Raw genomic sequence first — 24843 nt, forward strand, 5'->3', positions numbered from 1 at the left:
AGCTTGTCTTGCTGCAAACCTAGCTTTCTCATGAGAAATTCTAACATGACTCTGGCTTACAATAAAATGGACCTTCTCATCAGAACAGTAAAAAGCACTATGGATAGTAGATTCTTAATCATCACATCTCTTCAATGATCAAGTAAGAAAAGACTTAAAGAATTGTATTGGGGTCATGGAAGGACTTGTAACAATCATGGATTTCAACTAATTTAAAGAGCCAAGACAACACAACTAAACTGCGAAATTTTAAAAGCCCTGAAACTTTTACAAACTGTTAACACACTGGGCCTACTGGAAGTTTCTTCAGAGTGAAATGGAAGTCCTATCCTACAACTTTAGGAAACTACATCAGGGATTTTGACATCTGCATATGCACAGTGTGCATCTTGTAACTAATCCAAGTCACTGCTCTGTGTTGGGGCTCATCAAGATTCTGAGAGTTCTGACTCTTCCCTAGATGGCTGACTTTCCATATAGCACAGACAACTGCAAAAACTAGAAATGTTTAACATTCTGCATGTTGGTATTTCCTACTTCAGCCAATCAAATGAGTGACCATTTTTGTAGGGGTACTACAAAAACACTCAATGCCAGAAATGAGCTTCTGAAATCTGAACATAGGTTCTGGTCAATTTACAGATTTATCAATATTATCTCCGATTTGGATGACTTTAAAAGTTAACTGCAAACATAAAAAGAAACAAGCGTCTTCCAGATTTGTACATTTATTGCCAATTTTTGAAATCTAGAAACGGAGACACCTTTTAATTCTGATTTAAGGGACCTCACCTAGTCCTGGTTTATAACAGACAGTGGGACATTGATGAATATGTTGCTGAAAAAGAAACTTCTTCCTTCAGAATAGGCAGTTGACATTATGAATTTGTATAGAATGTCCCCACTACCAGATGGTAGGGAGGATTCAAATTCACTTGTAATTAAGCATGAGTTTTAACTCCTTGAAATGAAATTAAATTACCCCTCCCCCCCCCGCACTTTCTGGTTTGCTGAAGATATGCAAGAATGCGACTGATAACACGGATTGCAGTATGTAACCTTGTATCTGCCACAAATACATGCTAGAATATTTTCAGTAAACCAGGAGAGCTAGCAGACTTCAAAAGAAGGGTGGGTGTACACATAATAGCCTTATTCCTTGCCCTCTCCCTGGCCAAACTCCATAGCCATATTAGCAGAGAGATTAAGAATAAAAACTTGTTTTCATCCACTTTCACTTCAGCATTTCATGTTATCTTAAAGCTACTGGTCTTTCATTCTAGAGTGTACTTTCTATAGAAACAAAGACAATAGCAAGATGCTGCAGCAATCACTTAATCTCTACCCACCTTAAAATCAGACTTTAAATAGATCTCTTCTAAAAGGGGTGGAAGAACCTCTAAGGGAAGAAGGGAAGAATAGATTTCTATTTCAGTGCAAGTAGTAATTCCTTTTTGTAATAGAATGTGAATTGTCCTATAAGACACAAGTTTAGAATAAATCTTTTGCCAAGAAAACTATAGCATGCTTCCACTAGATTAAAATGTTGGCTCAGTCTGAATGAATTTATAGAAACAAACCCGTCACCTCTAAGAACTCATTGCTGAAATTAGCTTATTTTTGCCCGGAGCTGAAATCTTACAAGTAGGTAAAGATCTATTCATTAACTTATTATGTAAATTCTCCTCACCCCAATTTTCAAGATAAGACAATTTACAGGATTCCTGTTCTGAAGTGTTGAGACAGGTTTTTCTTTTAATATATGCAACATAAGTAAAATTCTTGGCATGTTGGCTTGGAATTGATTGAAACTAAGCTGCTCTACCACCACTAATTATTTTCATCTTGCTTCATAGCCTTATTGCTGGAATGTGTTTACGCTCTACCACTGACACTTCAATACTGTAACTGAAACCTTTTAATAACACTCTGTGCTGGAGTGCTCTTCTCCTTTATACTTTTGTTTTAAATTCAAGGAACAATCATAGTTTTCCTCTGAGCCATAGAACATCTTACTCCACTATGGAACTGGTAGTTATTTTTCATCCCAGCACTAGTACTACATTATGGTTTAAAGCCATGGTTGGTGTTGAACGGATGTGGTTGAAATACTGTAGCAGGAGCCTCCAGAAGGCATTGTGGCTGTCTCAGCTGGGCATCCTGCTTGGCATATGGTGCAATTTAAGCTTCTGTCCCAGGATGGTGTATAACACGCACTTTTTCTTCCTGGCCTGGCTAGCTCTGTTGGCTATTTCTGTGAGCAGGGCCATGGCACTCCGCTAGTGTGTGTGAACAGGGGTGCCATCATGAGTGTTAGAGCCCTATGTACAATAGGGAGACTCACCTTCTGTGAGGAGTCTGCACTTGAGAACCCAACTTGAACAGGGGCAGTTGAGAACATACTAGCAACAGTTGAAGATCCTCACTTGTGTTAATGTAGGGGAAGAGCAGGCTGTCTGGAAAACCTGAGTCTTTGACCTAATCCAAAATACAAGCTGCTCAAGGAGAGGATTAGCTGGGGTGTGCTCTGTATGAAGTCTTCAGGAGAAACAGAAGATGCTAGGGAGAAAGAATGTGAGAGAGCGAAATATTATGAATATGGAAGAAGATTAGACCTCTTTCCTGATTACAAAGTAGGAAAATGAATTAATCTTGTCTTGCTGACAGATAATTGAGAGGCTAGAGTCTGAAATATTTATAATTATGCCACAGGAGAAAGATATTTCAACAGTCTAATGGTTAAAGAAACATTAAACATTTTAGTGTTGGTCTCAGATTACATGAAATGAATCATAAGCAAGGCCGGTGCAACCACTAGGCAAACTAGGCAGCCGCCTAGGGCACCAAGTGGTTGGGGGCACGCTCGGGGAGGAGGTGGAGTGGAGGTGAGCTTGGGCAGGAGGGTGTGGGGAGGGCCGCCCACAGCAAGTGGGGGGGCGTGCAGGGGAACCACTCCCCACCCCAGCTCACCTCCGATCCGCCTTCTCCCCTGAGCACGCTGTCCCCGCTCTAATTCTCTTCCCCTCCAGGCTTGCTGTGCCAAACAGCTGATTGGCGCCGCAAGCCTGGGAGGCGGGAGGAGTGGAGCAGCGCGGATGTACTCGGGGGAGAAGGCGGAGTGGAGGTGAGCTGGAGCGGGGAGCTGCCGCGGGGGGTGTGTGTGTGCTGTGGGGGAAGCTGCCACGGGGGGTCCCCAGGCAGAGGGGGGAGGGAGCTGCTGCGGGGGGGGCTCCCCACTCCCCTGAAGACTGCAGCCAGGCCTGACCGTGCACTCACCGCATGGTAAGGGGAAGGACCTGGCTCCAGCCTGCTCTGCTCCCCTGGCTCCCAGCTGCACCGCTGGGGGATGGTTCCCTTCCCCCCCCCACCCCCCCGCAAGCCTGGGAGCCAGGGGAGCAGAGCAGGCTGGGGAGCAGCAGGGGGGGCTGGTCCCAGGCCTCCATGGGGGACGGGGGTGGAGGGCTGGCTACTTCCTGTGGGAAGTGGAGTGACCTGGCCCCAGCCTGCTCCGCTCCCCTGGCTCCCAGGCGGCACGGCAGGGAGCCAGGGGAGCGGAGCAGGATGGGGCCGGGTCATTCTAGTGGAGGCCTGGGGCCCGCACCCCCCACTCCAGTGGAGGCCTGGGGCCCCACACAGCCCTCCCCGTGGAGGCCTGGGGCCCCACACAGCCCTCCCTGTGGGGGGGCTGCGTAGGGCACCAAAATAGCTAGGGATGGCCCTGGCTCCCCAGGCCGGAGGGGGGGCACAAAGTGGAAGTTTCGCCTAGGGCGAGAAATATCCTTGCACCGGCCCTGATCATAAGTATATGGTTACTGCATTGTCATTATAGGGGAGAACTAAGGTTGTTTGGGTACCTCAGTTGTGCATTTCTTACATTAAGGTTTCACTTATAAATCCCCCCCCCCCCAAAAAATCCATAATTAAGGTTTCACTTAAAATAACACTTTGTGAAAATTTTAAAACATCCCTGGAACCTTTTTACTCTTAACTTGCTGGTACATATACTCAAACTTAACTCCATCTTAGTACACTTTTCTGTTCTGGGAATTCTATACACCGGGGGTTCTCAAACTGGGGGTCATAACCTCATGACCCCCTGAAGGGCCATTACATGGGGGTCATGAACTGTCCACCTCCACCCGTAAAGCCCACTTCTCCTCCAGCATTTATAATAGAATTAAATATAAAAAATGTGTTTTTAATGTATAAAGGGGCAGGGGTTGCACTCAGAGGCTTGCTATGTGAAAGGGATCACAATACAAAAGTTTGAGAACCACTACTATTCACAGAGCTGAAGTGGCTGCCTCATTAACTGTCAGGTACTATGATGGGGCGGGGGGGCGGAGGGGGGAGCTCTACAAATGATACAAGCCACTTACAAAATGTGCATTGCTATAAATGGAGATCTGCGGCACCAACCTTTCTCTACCTAACTGTAGTAGCATAAGCACTTTGATTTTACTCTTCTACAATGTAGGAGAGGTAAGAAACTGGATTTTCACTTTCTTCAATTCCTTCCACCAGAAAGAAATTATCTTGTTATGAGGGAACATTTTCCTCCAGAAAAAGCCAGTTTATGAAGTAGGAGGGAACAGGGTGCTTGGAGGCTGAATTATCATACTTAGAGTAAAGAAGTAAACCTTTAAAATTCACTTTTTAAAAGAGGGAGGACCCAATGACATTCCCTTCGTTTCCCCAAATTGGATACCAGTGTGTCAGAATTTGGCTTCTCTCTTGGCATCTCTTAGTTATAGACCATTTAAAAAATCCAGGGATGTTTTAGAGTATAGAATTAATAGTTTTTATAACCAGAAATTTTCCAGAATTTTAAAATATCTGTACACTTTAACTTCTCATGAGTAAAACAAAGTCCTGGGCAAGCTTTATTTTAGTAACTTATCAATGTCAATAATATTTAAACAAATCCATCTTTAAAAGGATGTTTCAGTGTCGGTTTTGTGTGGGGGGAGGGTTGTTTGGCTTTTTACCTAGAAGGAAAGGGGAAAGTGTTTCAGAATATATTAATCAAAATGTAAGTGAGATGGGAATTTTTTGAAATGCAATATCAATATAAACTACCCCAGAATTTTATTGCAATCAATGTTCTGATTCTACCGATCAAAGATTTTTCAAATACCCATTGGTGTTTATGTATTTTTTGCAAGTGTTTTAGTTGTGGAGCTTGAATATCTTGTGGTTCTGCCTTTTATATTCCAATTACAAGTTTTATTCATAGATTCATAGATTCTAGGACTGGAAGGGACCTCGAGAGGTCATCGAGTCCAGTCCCCTGCCCGCATGGCAGGACCAAATACTGTCTAGACCATCCCTGATAGACATTTATCTAACCTACTCTTAAATATCTCCAGAGATGGAGATTCCACAACCTCCCTAGGCAATTTATTCCAGTGTTTAACCACCCTGACAGTTAGGAACTTTTTCCTAATGTCCAACCTAGACCTCCCTTGCTGCAGTTTAAGCCCATTGCTTCTTGTTCTATCCTTAGAGGCTAAGGTGAACAAGTTTTCTCCCTCCTCCTTATGACGCCCTTTTAGATATCTGAAAACTGCTATCCTGTCCCCTCTGTCTTCTCTTTTCCAAACTAAACAAACCCAATTCTTTCAGCCTTCCTTCATAGGTCATGTTCTCAAGACCTTTAATCATTCTTGTTGCTCTTCTCTGGACCCTTTCCAATTTCTCCATCTTTCTTGAAATGCGGTGCCCAGAACTGGACACAATACTCCAGCTGAGGCCTAACCAGAGCAGAGTAGAGCGGAAGAATGACTTCTCGTGTCTTCGTCACAACACACCAGTTAATACATCCCAGAATCATGTTTGCTTTTTTTGCAACAGCATCACACTGTTGACTCATATTTAGCTTGTGGTCCACTATAACCCCTAGATCCCTTTCTGCCGTACTCCTTCCTAGACAGTCTCTTCCCATTCTGTATGTGTGAAACTGATTTTTTCTTCCTAAGTGGAGCACTTTGCATTTGTCTTTGTTAAACTTCATCCTGTTTAACTCAGACCATTTCTCCAATTTGTCCAGATCATTTTGAATTATGACCCTGTCCTCCAAAGCATTTGCAATCCCTCCCAGTTTGATATCATCCGCAAACTTAATAAGCGTACTTTCTATGCCAATATCTGAGTCGTTAATGAAGATATTGAACAGAGCCGGTCCCAAAACAGACCCCTGCGGAACCCCACTCGTTATGCCTTTCCAGCAGGATTGGGAACCATTAATAACAACTCTCTGAGTATGGTTATCCAGCCAGTTATGCACCCACCTTTATAGTAGCCCCATCTAAATTGTATTTGCCTAGATTATCGATAAGAATATCATGCGAGACCGTATCAAATGCCTTACTAAAGTCTAGGTATACCACATCCACAGCTTCTCCCTTATCCACAAGACTCGTTATCCTATCGAAGAAAGCTATCAGATTGGTTTGACACTATTTGTTCTTTACAAATCTATGCTGGCTGTTCCCTATCACCTTACCACCTTCCAAGTGTTTGCAGATGATTTCCTTAATTACTTGCTCCATTATCTTCCCTGGCACAGAAGTTAAACTAACTGGTCTGTAGTTTCCTGGGTTGTTTTTATTTCCCTTTTTATAGATGGGCACTATATTTGCCCTTTTCCAGTCTTCTGGAATCTCTCCCGTCTCCCATGATTTTCCAAAGATAATAGCTAGAGGCTCAGATACCTCCTCTATTAGCTCCTTGAGTATTCTAGGATGCATTTCATCAGGCCCTGGTGACTTGCAGGCATCTAACTTTTCTAAGTGATTTTTAACTTGTTCTTTTTTTATTTTATCTGCTAAACCTACCCCCTTCCCATTAGCATTCACTATGTTAGGCATTCCTTCAGACTTCTCGGTGAAGACCGAAACAAAGAAGTCATTAAGCATCTCTGCCATTTCCAAGTTTCCTGTTACTGTTTCTCTCTCTTCACTAAGCAGTGGGCCTACCCTGTCTTTGGTCTTCCTCTTGCTTCTAATGTATTGATAAAAAGTCGTCTTGTTTCCCTTTATTCCCATAGCTAGTTTGAGCTCATTTTGTGCCTTTGCCTTTCTAATCTTGCCCCTGCATTCCTGTGTTGTTTGCCTATATTCATCCTTGTAATCTGTCCTAGTTTCCATTTTTTATATGACTCCTTTTTATTTTTTAGATCATGCAAGATCTCGTGGTTAAGCCAAGGTGGTCTTTTGCCACATTTTCTATCTTTCCTAACCAACGGAATAGCTTGCTTTTGGGCCCTTAATAGTGTCCCTTTGAAAAACTGCCAACTCTCCTCAGTTGTTTTTCCCCTCAGTCTTGATTCCCATGGGACCTTACCTATCAGCTCTCTGAGCTTACCAAAATCCACCTTCCTGAAATCCATTGTCTCTATTTTGCTCTTCTCCCTTCTACCCTTCCTTAGAATTGCAAACTCTATGATTTCATGATCACTTTCACCCAAGCTGCCTTCTACTTTCAAATTTAATCACCTTCATTCTCCTTCTAATGATTCTGTTGGAATTGAAACAAAATAGAAAATGTTATTCCTTTGATTTGCAGACTAGTATTCTATTACATTGTGAGACTCCTGAGTAGTATTTGTATGCATATCACTGACCATGAATGTAAAAATATTTTTAAGAGTACTAACTTCCATTTTTAATTCTGATTTCTGGTATTTATCTTCAGGCTTTTAAAAATCTATTCTAACAATGTCCTGTTTGCCAAATAGCTCCTGCTAAAACCAAAGCTTTCCAGTGGAACCTGAAACTAATAAGGCTGTCTTGACACTTCGGTTTTTGTATCAGGCTCATGTTAGGGTCAGAACACTTCTAAAAACTGCTACAGTGGATGGAGATAATACTAGTGTATCTAGGATTTTTTTTAATAAGCAGAACCCTGCAGATAGGAGTAGGGATGTTGGAAACAGAACTAGTCACAATTTCTTTTAAGGAATGCTTATAATTCAGATGATATCACCAAATAATAATAGATACTTTAGGTCAGAGACTGAAGTTGTTTAGGCCCAAACGCTGAAGTCCTATGGTTTACAAATGTAAACACTGTTTTTGTAATGTCATATTGGAAAGCAAGTGTAAGTGGCATGTGGCTGTAAATATTAGCAAGAACTAAAGGGCTTGCACTGACTTTCCTTGCTAAAGAAAAAATGTTAATTGCTGTAAACTTACATACTTTGACTTAAAATAGCAATTGGAGTAGCTTTCACAAATTAAATGACAAGTTGTCCACTAAATGAGTCCTTATGCTCCTGCATTAATTTACTTGGTAAATTGAATTATCCTAGTTAGTTTCCCATTTATGCTAGCTCCATGTTTTTCTTCGGTCTAGCTCATTGTGGCTCCTTGACTACTACTGCTGATCATAGCAATGAGAAGAGATAAATATGGAGGTGCACACATGCAAAAAGCATAAGAATGGGCAGGATATCTTTAGCTGTGTTGCTATTCTTGCACCTTTTCCAACTCGAACTAAGTGGGACACAATTTTACAGATGAATCACTAAAATCTGTATATTGGTGACCTACTGTTACAATGGTAGTCTTTTGGGATACTTTGCAGTGGCATCCCTAAACTCTACAGGCTCACTTTCAGACAGCATGGACCACCATCTGTCATGGCAACTACTTGGGCAGAGCCTGAAATCATACATTATATCTCTTTTTGGAACAACTAATTTACCTGTTCTCCTCCTCCCCTGAAAGCAGATATTTTCTATTTTTTAATGTACTCAAATATTCCTCTTTCTGGTGGTTGGAAGCATATTAATCTAGGAAAGCTAGCTAGCATATATGATATGCTAAAGCATCAGTTCAGTGTGTGATACTGGCCTTCATAAAAGGTGTGACTGACAGTCTTAGTGAACATCATAAAAGTAGCAGAGGAGGATTAGTTGGGATTGAGTCACAGGGAGGAATGATAGGTTTCAGAGTAGCAGCCGTGTTAGTCTGTATCCGCAAAAAGAACAAGAGTACTAGTGGCACCTTAGAGACTAATAAATTTGTTAGTCTCTAAGGTGCCACTAGGGAGGAATGATGTTAATTTGTGGAGGCACTGGGCTGGGATTAAAATATTGGTTTGTTGATAAATTGCATAGTCAATTGCTTGACTAAACTTTGGATTGTTATGGAATATACTCAAGACCAAATAACCAATGTCAGTCAGGTGTATGAATAGGGTACAGGAAAAAGGGTTTATATGATGCTAGTCTCTGAAAAGCAGTCCCATGCGCATGGTAAATTAACCTTTTGCAGAAGGTATGCTCACCAAATTACACACCTTGCCTAAAGTCACTTAATCTGTGCCTCTGTAAAATGAGGCTAATGATGCTTACCTTCTCTGTATAATATGTAGTACTTTTTAATCAATAGGTCTCAAAATATGAATATATTACAATCTGTTTGGAATAGGGACTGTCATCAAGTCCAGCCCCCTGCCTGCACTAGCAGGACCAAGTACTGATTTTTGCCCTAGATCCCTATGTGGCCCCTTCAAGGATTGGGCTCATAACCCTGCATTTAGCAGGCCAATGTTCAAACCACTGAGCTATCCCTCCCCCTTTCCTTATCTACTGTCACATGAATGCTCTAATGCCAGTTTCAAGAACCAGCATCTCTGATATCAAAACACAGGAGCAAGGAGAGCTAAGGCCCAATCAGCCTGTTGGAATCAGGCCTGGTCTTGGGGTGCTGTGATGCCCCTGCCTCCAGGCAAAGGCTACTGTGAAAGGCAGGTTTCTCAGGTAGAAGGACGTTAGCAAGAGCACTAAGAAGGCAAGGGGAGGCGGTGGAGCATGCAGAGGGGGGCGGTTACTCAGGGGCGGGTGTCTGTGGAACCTGGCACAGGGGCTGTGCGGGCAGGGGTGCGAGGTGGCTCTCGGGGGGTGGGGATGTGCAAGCAGCTGGGGTGGGGACACTGAGGGGGTGTGGGGAGAGGAGTGGGCAGTAGAGCGTGGAGATGCTCAGTGCGATGGTAGGGGAGGGGCTATGGGGCACGATTGACAGGAACGCTTACTTGGTAGGATGGGGGTCTGTGGCCGCTAGGGGGCAGCCGCGGGGGGGTCGGTCTCGGGTCAGGGCGGGCGGCGACCATCAAAAGGGGATGGGGGGGCTAGGAGCGGGCTGCGGGGAAGTGGGTCACTGAGGCTGGGGGGCTCCAGGTGGGCGGGCGGGCGGGGGCTGGAGCGTGCAGCACACGGATTCCCGGGGCGCGCGGGCGCTCCCTAACTGTTGGCTGCGGAAGGGTCCGTGAGCCCAGCAGCTCCGTGAGGGGAGGCAATCTCTGCTCCTGAGACAGGGAGTGGCAGAGGCGAGCACGCGCTCGCTCGCTCCCGACCTTGGGCCGCGCGCCTAGGGGAGCCGGAGGCGGCGGCGGCAGCTCCGAGGCGCATGCGCACCTCCAACTCCGTCTTCACAACCGGCCCTTCCGCTCCCGGCCCCACGGGTGGCGGAAGTGGATCGAGCGCTCGGGGAGCGGGGATGCGTCTGTGCCGCCGCACGGAGCCCGAGCAGTGAGAAGTGCCGGGGGGCGGAGGAACCGCCGCCTGCGCCAGAGGCGTCTCGGGTGAGCGGTGGGGAGGAGGAGGAGGCGGGGGACGCCGAGCGGGGGAGAAGCCGGTGGGGGAGGAGGTCGGGGCAATAAGAAGCTGCGCGGGGGGCCGGGGGGGTAGCGGGGGAGCTCCGGGGATGGTGGCGACCGAGGCCCTGACTGCGGGCAGGGAACGAGGGTGGTCACCGGGTCAGAGCCCCCGACCAGCTGCCGCGCCGGCGTGGGGAGCGGTTCTTGGTGGCTGGGCACGGGGCGGCAGGATGATTTGGGGGCTTGGAGCTGCCGGAGCCTGGTGTAGGAAACGCGTCCTGCGCTCTTTGCTGGGGCGGCTTCTGTGCTGGCTTCGTTACTGAGTCTCCCTGTTTGGTGTGGCTGCTGGGTAACTAATCCTCCCGTGGCAGCTGCCTGCCAGCCAGCTCACCCCGTGAGCGTGTTTGTCTCGGTGCGGGCGGGTGTGGGTGTGTGTGTGTGTGTGTGTGTTACAGTGTGTACAAGAGTGAACGAGCGAAGGGACCCGGAGATCCGCTTTTACTTTTGCTAGCGCCCGTTTCTCTTGCAGATGTTGCTGCAGGTGGGGGCAATGGGAGCTGTGTAACTGCCTGGGATCTGGGGCGGCTCCCCCTTCTCCTCTGCCAGCTCCAGTGCTGCTGTTTCTAAAGTCTTTGTAACTAACAGCCCAAGTTGCAGTTTCGATGGAAAATGAAGGTAAAGCTCTCATCAGAGTCACTGACTTCATTGGAGCCCAGAGGGGGTGGGGGGGTTGCATGTGATTTGGTGGTAGTAGGTCATACAGCTGTTTGTACATCACTCTAGGTTTACACTACTGCTTTGACATGTTCATCTAGTAGCTGAGGGTTTTATGAGTTGCTGGGTCTTATTCTGCAATCATACCGTATGCATCATAGAGCTATCATCTTTGTGGCAACATCTGTTGAACATAATTGTGCTGCAAGCTTTTTGTTTTGTTTTGGTCATCCTCTGCAAAATATAGTGAAATAAATTCTCCTCCAGAATGTCTTAACAGTAAGTAGATCTTTGTGGTCTTATTGACACTGGAAAATGCACATTTAGTTGCTTTGAAAATAATGAATTAAATAGGTGTCCTAAAACTAGTGAATTCTTTCATTGGTGGTTATTTGGATTACCTGTTCCTTAGTTGGAGAGAGAACTAATATTGAAAATTGGAAATACTTTTTTTTCTTTAAATTGCATAATTGTAGTTCTGTTTTACTTAGAGGAAACCTGTTTTAACTCTGTATTGTGAATAAGTCATTACAGTAGTCTTTCAACTCTGTTTTTTCCTAATTGAGTAACAGATGTTATGGTGTTCTGATGATTATGAAAATGCAGCACTGAGGAATCTCATGTTCGTAGTATCTTGAAACATCATACATAACTATATAATTTTGTCAATCTAAAAACAGGCTGCTTTGTTGCCATGCCACTTCCTTTTTAGGTAGGATATCTAGGTATTCCAGTAATAAACTACTAATAGTTCATAGATGTCATAGTCCAGTGATGACCCCACACCCCTGCCTTTCCTATAGTTTGAACCCCCCACGCACATTTGTACATACTAGGCCATCCTCGAACCCCCAGAGCCGTGGTTTTCCGACCCCCCCCCCCCCCCCCCCCCGTGACCCAGTTGAAGAAAATTGTGGATGCCCACAACCCAAAGGAGCTGGGGATGAGGGGTGGGGATGACGGCTGCAGGGTGGGGCCGGGAATGAGGGGTTCAGAGTGTGGAAGGGGGCTCTGGGCTGGAGTGCAGGTATGGGGGTGGGGCCAGGGATGAGGGGTGCAGGAGGGGGGCTCCAGGTTTGAAGGGGCTCAAGGCTTGGGCAGGAGATTGGGTTGTGGGGTTGGGGCATGGACTTACCTCTGGTGGTTCCCAGTCAGTGGTGCAGCTGGGGTACAGAGGCAGGCTTCCCGCCTGTCCTGGCACTGTGGACCGTGCTGCGCCCCGGAAGCGGCTCGCAGCAGGTCCAGCTCCTAGGAGGAGGCGCACAAGCAGCTCCATGTGGCTCTTGCTCACAGGCACCACCCCTCTGACCCCCAGTTCCCATTGGCAGGGAATTAGCCAATGGGAGTGCAGAGCTGCTGCTCGGGGTGGGGGCAGCGCGTGAAGCCCCATGGCCCCCTGCCTAGGAGCCAGACCTGCTGTTGGCCGCTTCCGGGGTGCAGCGCAGTGTTGTAACAGGCAGGAACTAGCCTGCCTTAGCCCGGCAGCACCGCTGATGGGGGGGGGGGGGTTTAATGGCCTGGTTGGCAGTGCTGACCAGAGCCACCGCAACCCAGTGCTGGGTCGTGACCCACAGTTTGAAAACCACTGCCCTAGAGCAGCATGGTTGTGGCCCCTGAAACACTGACACCTCCCCTCACCCTGGGCTGAGAATCCCTGTTTATAGTTCATGACAAAGTTAGTGTGTCAAAACTTGTCAGTGTTGTTTGGATCCTCTGCCGATTTTGGATAGGTATGTTTGTGGCTTTGGAGTTTCCTTCAGCTTCAGCTGAACTTAGATTTTTTTTCTTTTTTTTTTCTTCTGACTCCTATAGGTTGTGATTCGGGAGCAACTTCTATTTAAAGCTAAGAAAATAGTGCTAAATCCAAAATCAAGATGAATTCTACTCACAATGGAATGGGTTCATGAGACTGTTATGATAGACAGTTTTTAGTCTCTAAATTGACAGGAGTGCTGTTTTTCTTCCTCATTTTGTGTCTGAACTGTGTGTAGTTAGTTTCTCTTGATTGTGTGGGTCTTTCAGGCAGCAACCGGAGAAATTACTTTAAAAACAAGGTAGTGATTGTAGAACCACAGAAATTTGCAGTGGCACTTGAGCCACTTGTAGGTTTTAGCCTGTACAAAGTCTTAAAAAAAATTAATTACTGTGAAAACTGAGAGTTCTACTTTGCCACTCTGATATTGTTAATGAGTTTCTTATATGGATTGTAACATTTTATTTGAGTCTTCTAAAGGAGTACTGTACTCTTATTGACGAGCATTAATGTGGAACAGCAGGGAATGTATACTAGAGAACATCTCATAGTAGGACATAGACAACCCATTTGGAACCCTAGTTAGCTTGTTGCATTGATTTTCTTCAGTAATCTGCATTTCAAACATTTTTATTGTAAAATACCTAATTTGTTTAAAAATTGAGACTATTGGAGCCTGAGTGTAAAAAAAGATGAAAATACCTGCATTCAACTGATAACATGTTAAGCGTAAAAAAGTGTTTATCGAGTCTGAATCCTGTATGCTAGAAATCAATACAAAAATTATAAGCCTTATTTTTGTTCTCTCTATTATACTGTAGAGGACTAGTCTAGTCCAACTCTTCTGAACATCAGTAGCATGAGAAGGGGATTTCTTAGATATTTTCCTCACTGTGAATTGACTATAGGAATAAATTAGTAAAACATGTAAGCTTAATGATAAAGCTACATTTTAAAGTGGAAGTAACTTCTGGAAAAAAGGAAGCATCTTAAAAGATGAACAGCTTCAACCCTGTTAAATTTAGATAGCTAACACTTGCTGTGTTAATACACACTTTCTGTCTGCCATCAGCTCTGATTTATTTTCTGAATTAATTTAAGAAATGCCAAACCTGTTTTGTTCTTGCTGCCAAGATATCTCATAAGCAATTGCGGTACTGAACTAGTAACTAATACAATATAGTCTGTCTTCATGAGGACAGATGCATTAAAAATAGTGTAGTGCTTTTGAAATTAGGGTGACCAGATGTCCCAATTTTTCTAGGGACAGTCTTGATATTCAGGGCTTTGTCAAGCGCTATATAAGAGGTAGATGGTGGTATTATAGTATGAATGATGCTACACCTATCTCATCTGCCTTAGGGTTAGTGAGAGAAACTGAGGTGCAGGCAAGGGAAATGAGTGACATACCTGAGATAAAAGGAAGTCTGATCCAGAAAGATATGTACTGTTCGTTCTAAGTGATATTTTATAATATCAGTTTTTTAAATTAAACTGTAATTCTTCGTAAGTGCAGGTCACTTCTTAACATCTATGTTGTGAATTGTGAATGGGGAAGCAAGCATTCAGGGATTGAAGTAATTGAGTAAGCCATGGTATTTATGGAAATGGGACAGTACACAGAGAAAAGGTAACATTTTCAATATTTTATTGTCATGTTCCTGTTCCTCCTTTCACTTTTCAGTCTTTGAATTAGCTCTTCCAGAGGTTTAAGTGGTTCTGTTAATAAGCATATATTTTCTTGTTTGCACATCTGCTGTTCTGTCCCTTTCCCTCCCCACTCTTCCTTTTGCTGTTTTGAGCTCTTATCTTCCGTCTCTATCCTGGTCAATACTTTTTATAGCTAGATACTAGGAACTTTCATTTTAGCAGCTCTTCTAGTTATCCCATCTGAAGTAGCACTTAATATTTTTTCTAGGAGAGAAATGTGAGTAAAGATTGCAGTTAGAACTAAAACGTTAGTTTCACATTTTGGAAAAAGGATATTAAATTTGTTTAATAAGGTCTTGCTCTGAAACACTACTACTTTGGGTCTTGAGAGTAGGTTTTATTAGTCAGAGCAATGAGTTTAAATGATTCACCTTGAAAGTGAAAACATTGTTCTAATTGACATTACCCTCTGCAAACTCAGTTTTGGTAAGCAGTGATGTATTAACGTACAGGTATGCTTCCGGGAAGACAACATTAAATACATTTCCCCATTTATAATTCCCTAACGGAGTCAAAGTGAATGAGAAATCCAGTATTCCCAGAAGCTGGGATTCCCACCAGTGTTGTCCCAGGACCTTGCTTGTGCCTCCACCTCTTGTATTGAGGTTGACAAACTAGGAATGTTTAAGCTGAGGCTTGAGAAGAAGCTCCAGATGTTTCCTGGTTCCTTGACGGATAAGGGACACTAATCGCATACAGTTTTTATTCCGTTCAAGAAAAACACTTTCACCCTCCCAACCCCGATCAGGGAGGTGAGGAAAACTCAAAAATAAAAATCATGGAACACAGAACATAATACAAGATTCACTTCATAAGCAAATACTTATTCCCTAGTCATATACTGTTCAAAATAAAAAGCTTGCAATTCCATATGTAGAACACAAATTGAGTTCTCAGCCTATGAACTAGTTAGGCTTAACAACTTTCTTGTACCTGCCCTTAGATACAGATGCACTTTTACCAACTTAATTTATATATATATATTTTGCTATCTATCTTGTTATAGGATTTTGACCAAACTAATCTGAATGTGCTAACACTCTGGATTGTTGCTAAACTAGAGAGAAAGGAATGCAGGTTTCTGTAAAACTAACCATTCTGATTCATCTCTGTAGTCTTTGACTTTATTCGCACAATTTTTCACCATTCTGCAACAAATTGTGAAACCTTTTTTTGGCGGACATAGGCCTGGTGTAGAAATCTGGATATAGAACTAAATGCTAGGAAAGAAGAAAGGAACCCAGGGTTATTGTTCAGTTACCCCAGTTGAACCTCTTCATCCTGTTCTGAGGTCAAGCTATAATCTCTATTTGGGATCAGTCATGCTGACAAGTGATACAGATGCTCCCCGACTTACGCAAGCATTCCATAAACCCATATGATAACCCAGATTGTTTTTGTTTTTCTGCCCCCCTTCCATCCCAGCTGTGTGGTGTCCCTCCCTCTCCTCCCCCCACCTCCCCCTGCTCAGACACCCCTTTCCCCTCCCCAGAGCCCAGGGATCAGGAGGGTGAGCATCAGGCTGTTTCTGTCCCAGGCTTGCACAGATTTTTCTGTGTACCGCCCTCTCCTTCCCTTGGGGCATGCTGGGAACTACAGCTACCAGGAACCCTCTAGTTCCCTCTCCCTCCCCCCCAGTAGTGTCTTCTATGTGCAAGCTGGGCTCTGCCAAGTCCAGTGTCCCCTAGTGGTGGCTAGCAGCACTGCAGCCCATTTCTGTGAGGGAAAGGAAATTGTGTGAATGTTAATTTCTGCAAAATTCTGCATTGCACAGTGGCACAGAATTCCCCTAGGAGTAAAATGAGTTGAAATACAGCGGACTAAGGATATAGAATAGAAATAGAATGGCAGACTAATTATATCTGCACTGCTACAAGATTCCTAATTTAACTGGTTCACTAATCAGTCGTTTACATTTAATGATAGCCATGTTAACAAATTACAGAAATTATAGCAAAAACTATGAAATTTGTCTTAGTTTGTATACTACAAGACAACATAGAGGCTGTGCTGAGTGTGGTTGCTTGGTATACCAGGATAAGGAAGGCATTTTGTGCATAGCAGGAAGCAATTGTTAAAAAACAAACAAGTGGTGAAATAGGAGAGGGTGGAGGTGATTTGTAAATATGACCCTGATAAGTTGTGGGGAAGAACACAAGCTAAAATTATACACTTAGACTAGAATGGACTGCTGCAGGAACTTGAAGCTGAAGATAAATAGATTTTTGTTTTCAGTAGGACAAGGTGAGCTGGTAGTGGAATTCAGAGATGGTAACATGATCACATCATGTGAATATAAAGTGGGGGGGGGGGGGGGGGAGAGAAACACTTAGTAATTGTGGATTGGGTGGCCTAGAAGGACCAGTGTGGGTATCTTGGGCTATGTTGACACTACAGTTTATGTCCGCATAAGTTATGTCGCTAAGGGTTGTGAATAAACAACCTCCCTGAGTGACATAAGTTAAACCAACGTAAGCACTCGTATGCATACTGCTATTTCGGTGGGAGAGCGTCTTCTGCTGACATAGTGTCTACTGTTTGCGGCGGTAGTTTTATTATGCCAATAGGAGAGCTCTCTTCCATCGGCATAGACCATCTTCACCAGACATGCTGCATCGGTACAGCTGCAGCACTGTGTGTGTAGATGTGTCCTTGGAGAGAAGAAAAGAAAAGCCTCAGCAATGAAGGCATAAACTTGGGGGGAAATCCATATATACCTCATTTATGACCTGTTTTGTAAACCATATTAAAAGGGAAATCTACTGCTCTTCCTTTATTCAGCATTCAACTCTCAGAAAACTATTGAATACACTAACTTTTTAGCTCAACATCTGCAGGAAACCTTGTTACCATAAGCAGGCTAATGTTAAAAGAATGTCCCTGAGTTCAGTGTCCTGAAAATTTATTCCTAGGCATTGTAAGCTGCAATAAAAAGTTGCTTGAGTACTGTATATACTCATTCATAAGCCGAATATTTTTGGTAAAAAAGTGACGCATCAAAGAGCAGGGGTCGGCGTATAAACGGGTCTACACCAAAATTTGATTATTTTAAACTCTATGGAATCATTGAATTGAATATCTAATACATTGTCATTTTGTTTACCTGGAGCGTCTGCAGGCACGGAGCCCCTCAGCTCCCTGTGGCTGCGGTTCGCCATTCCCAGCTGCCACTTCCCGCAGCTTCCATTGGCTGGGAACAGCGAACCTGCAGACTCTCCAAGTAAACAAAGTCCCACCGGCAGCTTACCCTGACAGGCTGGGAGCCAAAGTTTGCCAACCCATTTATTGATGTCATGACTGCAGCCTTTTAAAGTTGCAAAGGCTTTGTTTAGTGGACTACATTGGCTTGAAAGGAATACTAAAAGAGCTGTGCCGCAGGTCTGCATGACATTTGACCCATGTATTTCACAAAATGCTATGCCTTACAAGCCAATCAGAAAAACACAATGAACGATAGTACTATAGCACTGGTGTCAGTCTGCTACTGTGTAATTTGATCTCTTTATACATTTCTACCAATGGATCTCAAGTCTCGAGCCAATATGAAAATATAACGTGCAGAATCAATGGGATCTCTAATAAAATGTAAATAGCCTGTTATCCCTACAGACATGCCAATTTACAGGGCTGCTTTGAAATAGACAAAACAATAAAATTTGACAGTGATAAAGCAGGTGACATTCCTATATAAAGTCCTACAAAATCTAGAACTACAATAATAATCTATTTTCATACTAGTATTTAAAATGAACAGTGAAATCAAAAGAAAAAAGTCTTACCATGCAGTGTTCAAACTTAAAGTTGTTGAATATGCAGAAGCAAACAATAATTGCACCGCTGTTTGTGAATTCTGTATCAATGAGAAGCAAATAAGAGAATGGCGAAAAAATAAAACACTAAGACATGCCAAGAAGCAAGAAAAAATGTCCAACCAGGTGCGCTTCATTTCCTGAGCTAGAGAAAGAGCTCAGTAATTGGATTGTTGAATGTCGACAAAATGGGTACATTGTCACTGGAACTGGAATTCGTCTGCGTGCTCTGCAAATGTTGAAAGACGACAAATACAAGTCAATAAAGTCGTCAATGTTTGTCTCATCAGCGGGTTGGTGTACTCGCTTCATGAACCGTCATGTCTCTGTCTTCGTCAGCGAACAAAGATAGCTCAAAAGCTGTCTAGAGATCTGGAAGAAAAAAATCTTTGGAAAGATTCGGTTTATTATAAAATATCGAAAGGAATATGCATTTGAATTGTCACAAATAGGAAATATGGACAAAACACCAATGACACTCGATCTCCCGAGCAACAGAATGGTAACCGGGGTTGGTGAAAAAGTGTTTTTTTTTTTTTTTTTTTTTTTTATAATTAAAAACCATTGGCCATGAAAAAATCTTTTTTACGATGGTTTTATCATGTTTGGTAAATGGATCAAAGCTTCCTCCTGTTTTTTTAAAAGAAAAACCTTGCCTAAAAACATGAAATTTCCTGCTGGTGTCATCGTACGTGCACACGAAAAGGGATGGATGGATGAAAGTGGGACTATTGAATGGCTGGAAAAAGTGTGGAATAAGAGACCAGGAGCACTTTTCAAGAAACCTGCTATGCTCGTTTGGGACATGTTCAGGGCACACAAGACGGATGAGGTGAAAAATGTGGCCAAAAATATGAAAACTACTTTGGCTGTAATACCTGGAGGCTTAACTTCAGTTCTACAACCGCTTGATGTCTGCCTGAACAAACCCTTTAAAGACAGGCTACGCAAAATGTGGTCTGAATGGATGTGCTCAGGCATGGCGAAGTTGACAAAAGGCAGGAATCTTATGAAGTCTGAAATCAATCTGGTCGCCCAGTGGATCAAGGACGCATGGGTGTCCATTCCCTCGGCAATGGTAGAAAAACCAGGAAATGCTGTATCAGCAATGCACTCGACATATCGCATCATCTTCTGACCCAACAGAGGCTGGTTATAAGGAATCTGAGTCTGAAGACGACACTGCTGACATCTACGATGACAATGCAGGCGCAGCTGTGACTGAAGCAGAGTTTAATGAACTGTTTGATGAATCAGAGACTGATTCAGGCTTTGAAGGATTTTAAGACTTTTTAAAGTCTCATATTGTTCTAAGTTACTTGTTCTAAATATCCATTTACTGATTTTAAATATTGACTAATTTTGAAGGTGAATATTCAGTTATAACAGGTTTTTCGTTGGATTACATTAAAATAATTCTAGCAAAACTTTTTTGAGTGTTTCTTGTGATTCCAAACTTCGGCTTATGAAAGGATCATACAGTTTTTGCTATTTTTACCTAACCATCTTAGGAGGTCGGCTTATGAACGAGTATATATGGTATATTGTTTTTAGTATATATTAAAAGTAATTGAAGCTGTGTGGTTGTCAAGGGTACAGCTGATGGTTTAGCAATATTAGCTCATGGAACATGAGTTAATAAGATTACTACTGTGGTAACTAGAAAGTAGGTAGAAGACCATTCATTGTTTGTAAACCATTCAGTTTTACATTAACTGAAGAAAAAAATTACTGTTAATCCTTTGGTTTAAACTGAATTGCACACATGGTAATATATAAACTCATTTCTGTTTGCAAGCTTTCTAGTTCTAATGCAATTTTATGTACTGCAGTTCAAGCTTGCACATTTGTAAAACATGTATAATCATTGGGATGTAGAGGCTTAATGTTTGTACTTACAGTAGCACCTTGCATCTGAGAAACTCAAATTGCTGCTTTATAAAGTGTGTGTGGTGTAGGAAGAGACCATAGGGAGCCACAAAAAATATTCTTTCTTGGTCTGATCATCTCCAAAGATCACTGCACAGCAAGTGATAACTAGCTCCCAGTGATTCAAGAGAACTGACTAAAATTATTTTAATCCCCTGTACTTCCAAAATGTCCTAAGTGAATTGTAACTAGCCACAGACACATACCACTGACAGTCTAGTAGAAAAGTACCATCAACTGCACTCTTCTACTATCAATGTTCTGTCCCCAAAATGTCACCTCTACTCTCACCATTGTCTCAATCTTGGTTTCTGGCAGAATATTTGACATCTTTCAGATCTTTCAATGTGTACTTAGTGCACTGTTTCTTGTTCTTAGCTCCTGTCTTTGTCTTTCAGTGTGTTTGAGCAGTAGCTTGATTGTCCCACGTGTTGCTTCTCTAAAACCCCAAAATGACAAACAATGGGAAAGAACCATGGCTGGCTTGGTCGTTCAGTCTGTGCTCAGGTATACTGGCATCCAGTAAAGCCTTTCAGTGAGCACCTCCGTGCATTCTCAGCTGCTCTGGTGCCAACTTTCAACCTTGAAGAGCAAGCCTTAAAGGTACCATAGTAGACATCTTCCTGTGTGCTGAAAGACTTTAGACAATGACCTGTGATACCAGTCCACTGACAGCTTGAATGTTTTGAAATCTTCAAAAGATTCAGCTGTATTCCACACATGAAGGCACTCAGAACAGATATGGAGGATGAGGTTCAGTTTAAATGTATCTGTCACTCTTATTCTTTGATATGCCCGTGACTCCATATTTGTATTAAGGCATCTTTATTTGGGATATGTTTGCTTTCCTTGCTGGCGCACACAAACTCCTCATTCAGGAGATTTGCAAAGTAGCCACATAATACGGAACCCAGGGAATAATGTTTTGTGTATTTCAGTGGTTTGTCTTACCTATACTAGAGAATCTGTTCTTGAACTGAGTGCACAACTTTTCCACTCTTTATAAGAACGTCCTTGCATGCTCATGTTCTGCTTCAGGGTAAGTCTCCTCCCCCCCGCCCCTCCACCTTGCAGGGTGGATAAAAAAATCAATTATTTTTTTCAAAATCAAAAAAATCAGATTTATTTTTATTTAAATAGTGTTTTCCTCAAAGCATTTTATAAAAAAATCCAATCTAAAGATAGTTTTAATTAAGATACATTATAGCTCAAAGATCTCATCATGGAATGGGGATTATAAATTCTAATTCTATAGTATGAGACAATATATTCATGTAATGTTTAAAAAAGGTTTTGTAAATGGGTCCCTAATCCATGAACTATTGGAACTCAATCTTATGGGGTTCCAGGGGCTTCTGTATAGATTTAGGTTAATCTTTCTATCTACCCAATGGGACTCAGTGCTCAGTCTAGAAGATGCCATCAGAGATGCTTAATTTTGCAGTTGTCAAACTGTGGATTTGTCTCTCCAGAGAGAACACGCTTGTTAACAGCAAAAATGTTTTTAAATAAATAATACATAGAGGTGAGAAATAACAGACCTCAACCCTGTTGTCCCTCTGCAAATTTGTGTACCCAGAGTCAATCCCTTACCTCGCTAAAAGTGCAAAGTTTCAAAAAGTTCAATGAATAGAAGATTGTTGGGGGCGGAATAGATCTGGACCAGGAGAGGAAGTCTGGAGATAAATGTGAGAAGGGAGGGACAGGCAATAGAAACAAAAGTGAAACGGTTTGAGCAGCATGTTCCAGAAGTCTTGAGGTCTTTCCGAGTGTAGCCTTCATAATTTGAGATCTACCATACCATTCTTTCACTAGAAGGGAAAACCTATAATGGCAGCAGGACGTAAAAGAGACCCAGTTTGGGAATAAGAGCTATTCAAGAAATATATGTTTGCTGATGTTTTAAAGAGTCACATCAGTGAACTGGTGGAAGTCACTTAAGCACTTGGATTCAGAGACTGTTGAAGTGATAATCTCACTTTTAACAGCAGTAGCTTCTTCTGCCGGTGTAGAAAGAGAATATTTCTTCATTTGGACTAATTCATTCCAAATTAAGAGATTGTTTGGGACCTGAAAAAGCAGGAAAGCTTGTTTTTTTTCTTTTCCAGATTCTGAGCAAACAGGAAAATGAAGGTGAAGACAACTGAGTTAGCTGCAGAAGCCAATATTTTCAGTTTCTCATGTTGATCTGGCTAACAGTCGATTTTAATTTTTTTTAATATTTCATTAACTATTTTAGTTAAACAATTTTAACAAAAACAAACCTGATTTTAAAAAACATGAATGGTTAACTAAATTCAAAAATTCATATGCTTGTTTTGTTAAAATACTTGTTTGCTGTTTTTTGGGTGGGGGGGAGAATCCAGAATACATAACACTGCTGTTTTAGTTAAATAAAACAATTTAAATGTCTGTCTGGTGATTTTCACCTCCTAAGGGCTAGTCTACACTGGCAACGTGTGTGGTCGTGGTGCTGGGGGAGAGCTCTTTTTTAAACCCACCTCCATGAGGGGCGTAGCTTCCAGTGCTGGGAGTGTGACTTGCTGCGTTCAGGGGGTATTTTTTCACACCCTTGAGCAAGAAAGTTGCAGTGCTGTAAATTGCCAGTGTAGACAAGCCATAATACAGCATAGCAAGAATCCTCCAAATATTAACAATTAACCTGTTGAATTGGAGATGGTTCCCCTCCCAGTGACTTCATAAATATCTGCTTCAATTACCTTTTGATAAATGAAATAACCAAACAATCATTCATTTTCTGATATAGCTGTGAAACTAATCTGAAAAGTTTTCAAAATAAATCACTTTAAAAATGTATAGTGTGTATCTTCTAAAAATGAAACCTACATCTATCTCTGAGTTGTGAAGAATGTGTATTAAGGTTATAACAACCAAACAAAATGCACTTTTATGTAGAAATCCATGATTAAATAGTCTTCCTGACTAGTGATTTAAATCATGATTTAAATCTAATCCACCGTCACCTTGATTTCAGACTTCTCCAAGAAATCTGTCTCCACTATATGCAATGCATCTTTGGTATGGTAGACGACATCCTTTGAACTTTTGTAGATTCCAAGAACATGGAACTTCTACAGTTGGATGCAAGATGAAAACCTCTCATTTGTTCTTTGAGGTTGTGTGTGGTTACAACAGATTATGCTCTCCTCCTACTTGTATTCTGAGTTGGGGAATGGATGGTGGAGAATTATTTTTGGTGGTTTTTATTGATTTACAAATAATGTGAGGGGCTTATGACTGTCAGGGCTACTAGTTTATGGCTGGCATGCAAATGCCTGCTATTGGCTGGTGTCCAGAGAACTCTGAACAAAGCACGTGGTTCTATCACTCCATGCCCTTATAACAAGAAATAAAGGATTACATTTCTTAATTTGTCTTGAAGTAGAGGATTAAATTGCCAATATATCTAGTAATTGTAGTCTCTTGCTAGAACTCGTGTGAACTGGGTGTATATATGCAGTGTAGTTGTAGCTGTGTCTGTCCCAGGATATTAGAGACAAGGTTTTCTGAGGTTACTGCAGGAAACTACCATATCTGTACAGAAGGTACTTGCACAGAGATCAAGCCATCTCTGTCTTTTTTTCATAAAACAGCTCGAGCTCTGTAAATTGCTTTCTGTAAGGCATTTTCTCTAAAGCTCGAATCATTTTTGACTTTTCTGTACCTTCCAAATTTTCAACATTCTTTTTTAAAACGTGGACACCAGAACTATATGCAGTATTGGTCTCCCAAATGCCACATACAGTGGTAAAAATCACCTATATACCAGTGTCCTCCTCACTGCTCCTCTGTTCATACATTCAAGGATCACATTAGCCTTTTTTGCCATAATATTGCACTGGCAGTTCATGTTCACTTGCGTGTCTGCTATGGTCTCTAATTTTAACTTTTAAACTTATGTGGTAATGGAAAACTCGAGGATGCAACTAGAAAAATAACCTTCTTTAGTTTGTGAAATAAAATGTAATGTTGAATGAAACTAACAATAAAATAAACCACGTAGGGAGAAAGCTGGGATCTTACAGATTCTTCCCTGCAATTTAAGTAAAACTGTACATGCTGTATTTCATATAATCCAGCACATCATTGGCTATTGCCAAGTCCTGACTGTCAGAATCCCTTTTGTTCCCGAATAAGTTGATAAGCAAACTAACCAAAATTAGTCTTGTTTAATACTGTGTACTTTTAAACAGATGTGGAGACTTGACTTGCATTTCTGATTTTTTTTTTTTTTTTTTTTTTTTCTGACTAGTAAAGTACAAGGCCTGGTCTACACTAACCCCCCAAGTCGAAGTAAGGTACACA

The 24843-nt window shown here is 42.3% G+C and overlaps 1 protein-coding gene across 3 annotated transcripts in view; it reads left to right on the top strand.

Annotated features, from left to right (window-relative positions):
* The window catches only part of ATP2C1 (ATPase secretory pathway Ca2+ transporting 1), a 127341-nt gene that overhangs the window by 15845 nt on the left and 86653 nt on the right, over window positions 1–24843 (top strand). Inside the window, exons 1-2 of one of the 3 annotated variants that reach the window (XM_026658340.1) lie at window positions 10498–10587; window positions 11132–11277. The exons of 1 other annotated variant lie outside the window; for it this stretch is intronic. In XM_026658340.1, the coding sequence (XP_026514125.1) occupies window positions 11272–11277 (6 nt within the window). In that variant the 5' untranslated portion in view covers window positions 10498–10587; window positions 11132–11271. Of the gene's footprint in view, window positions 1–10453; window positions 10588–11131; window positions 11278–24843 lie in introns of those variants that run through there. One more of the 3 variants, XM_026658341.1, reaches the window with a different exon arrangement.

The sequence above is a fragment of the Terrapene carolina genome, unplaced genomic scaffold, assembly GCF_002925995.2.
Source record: "Terrapene carolina triunguis isolate 2854851 unplaced genomic scaffold, T_m_triunguis-2.0 Scaffold428, whole genome shotgun sequence".
NCBI classification, from domain to species: domain Eukaryota; kingdom Metazoa; phylum Chordata; order Testudines; family Emydidae; genus Terrapene; species Terrapene triunguis.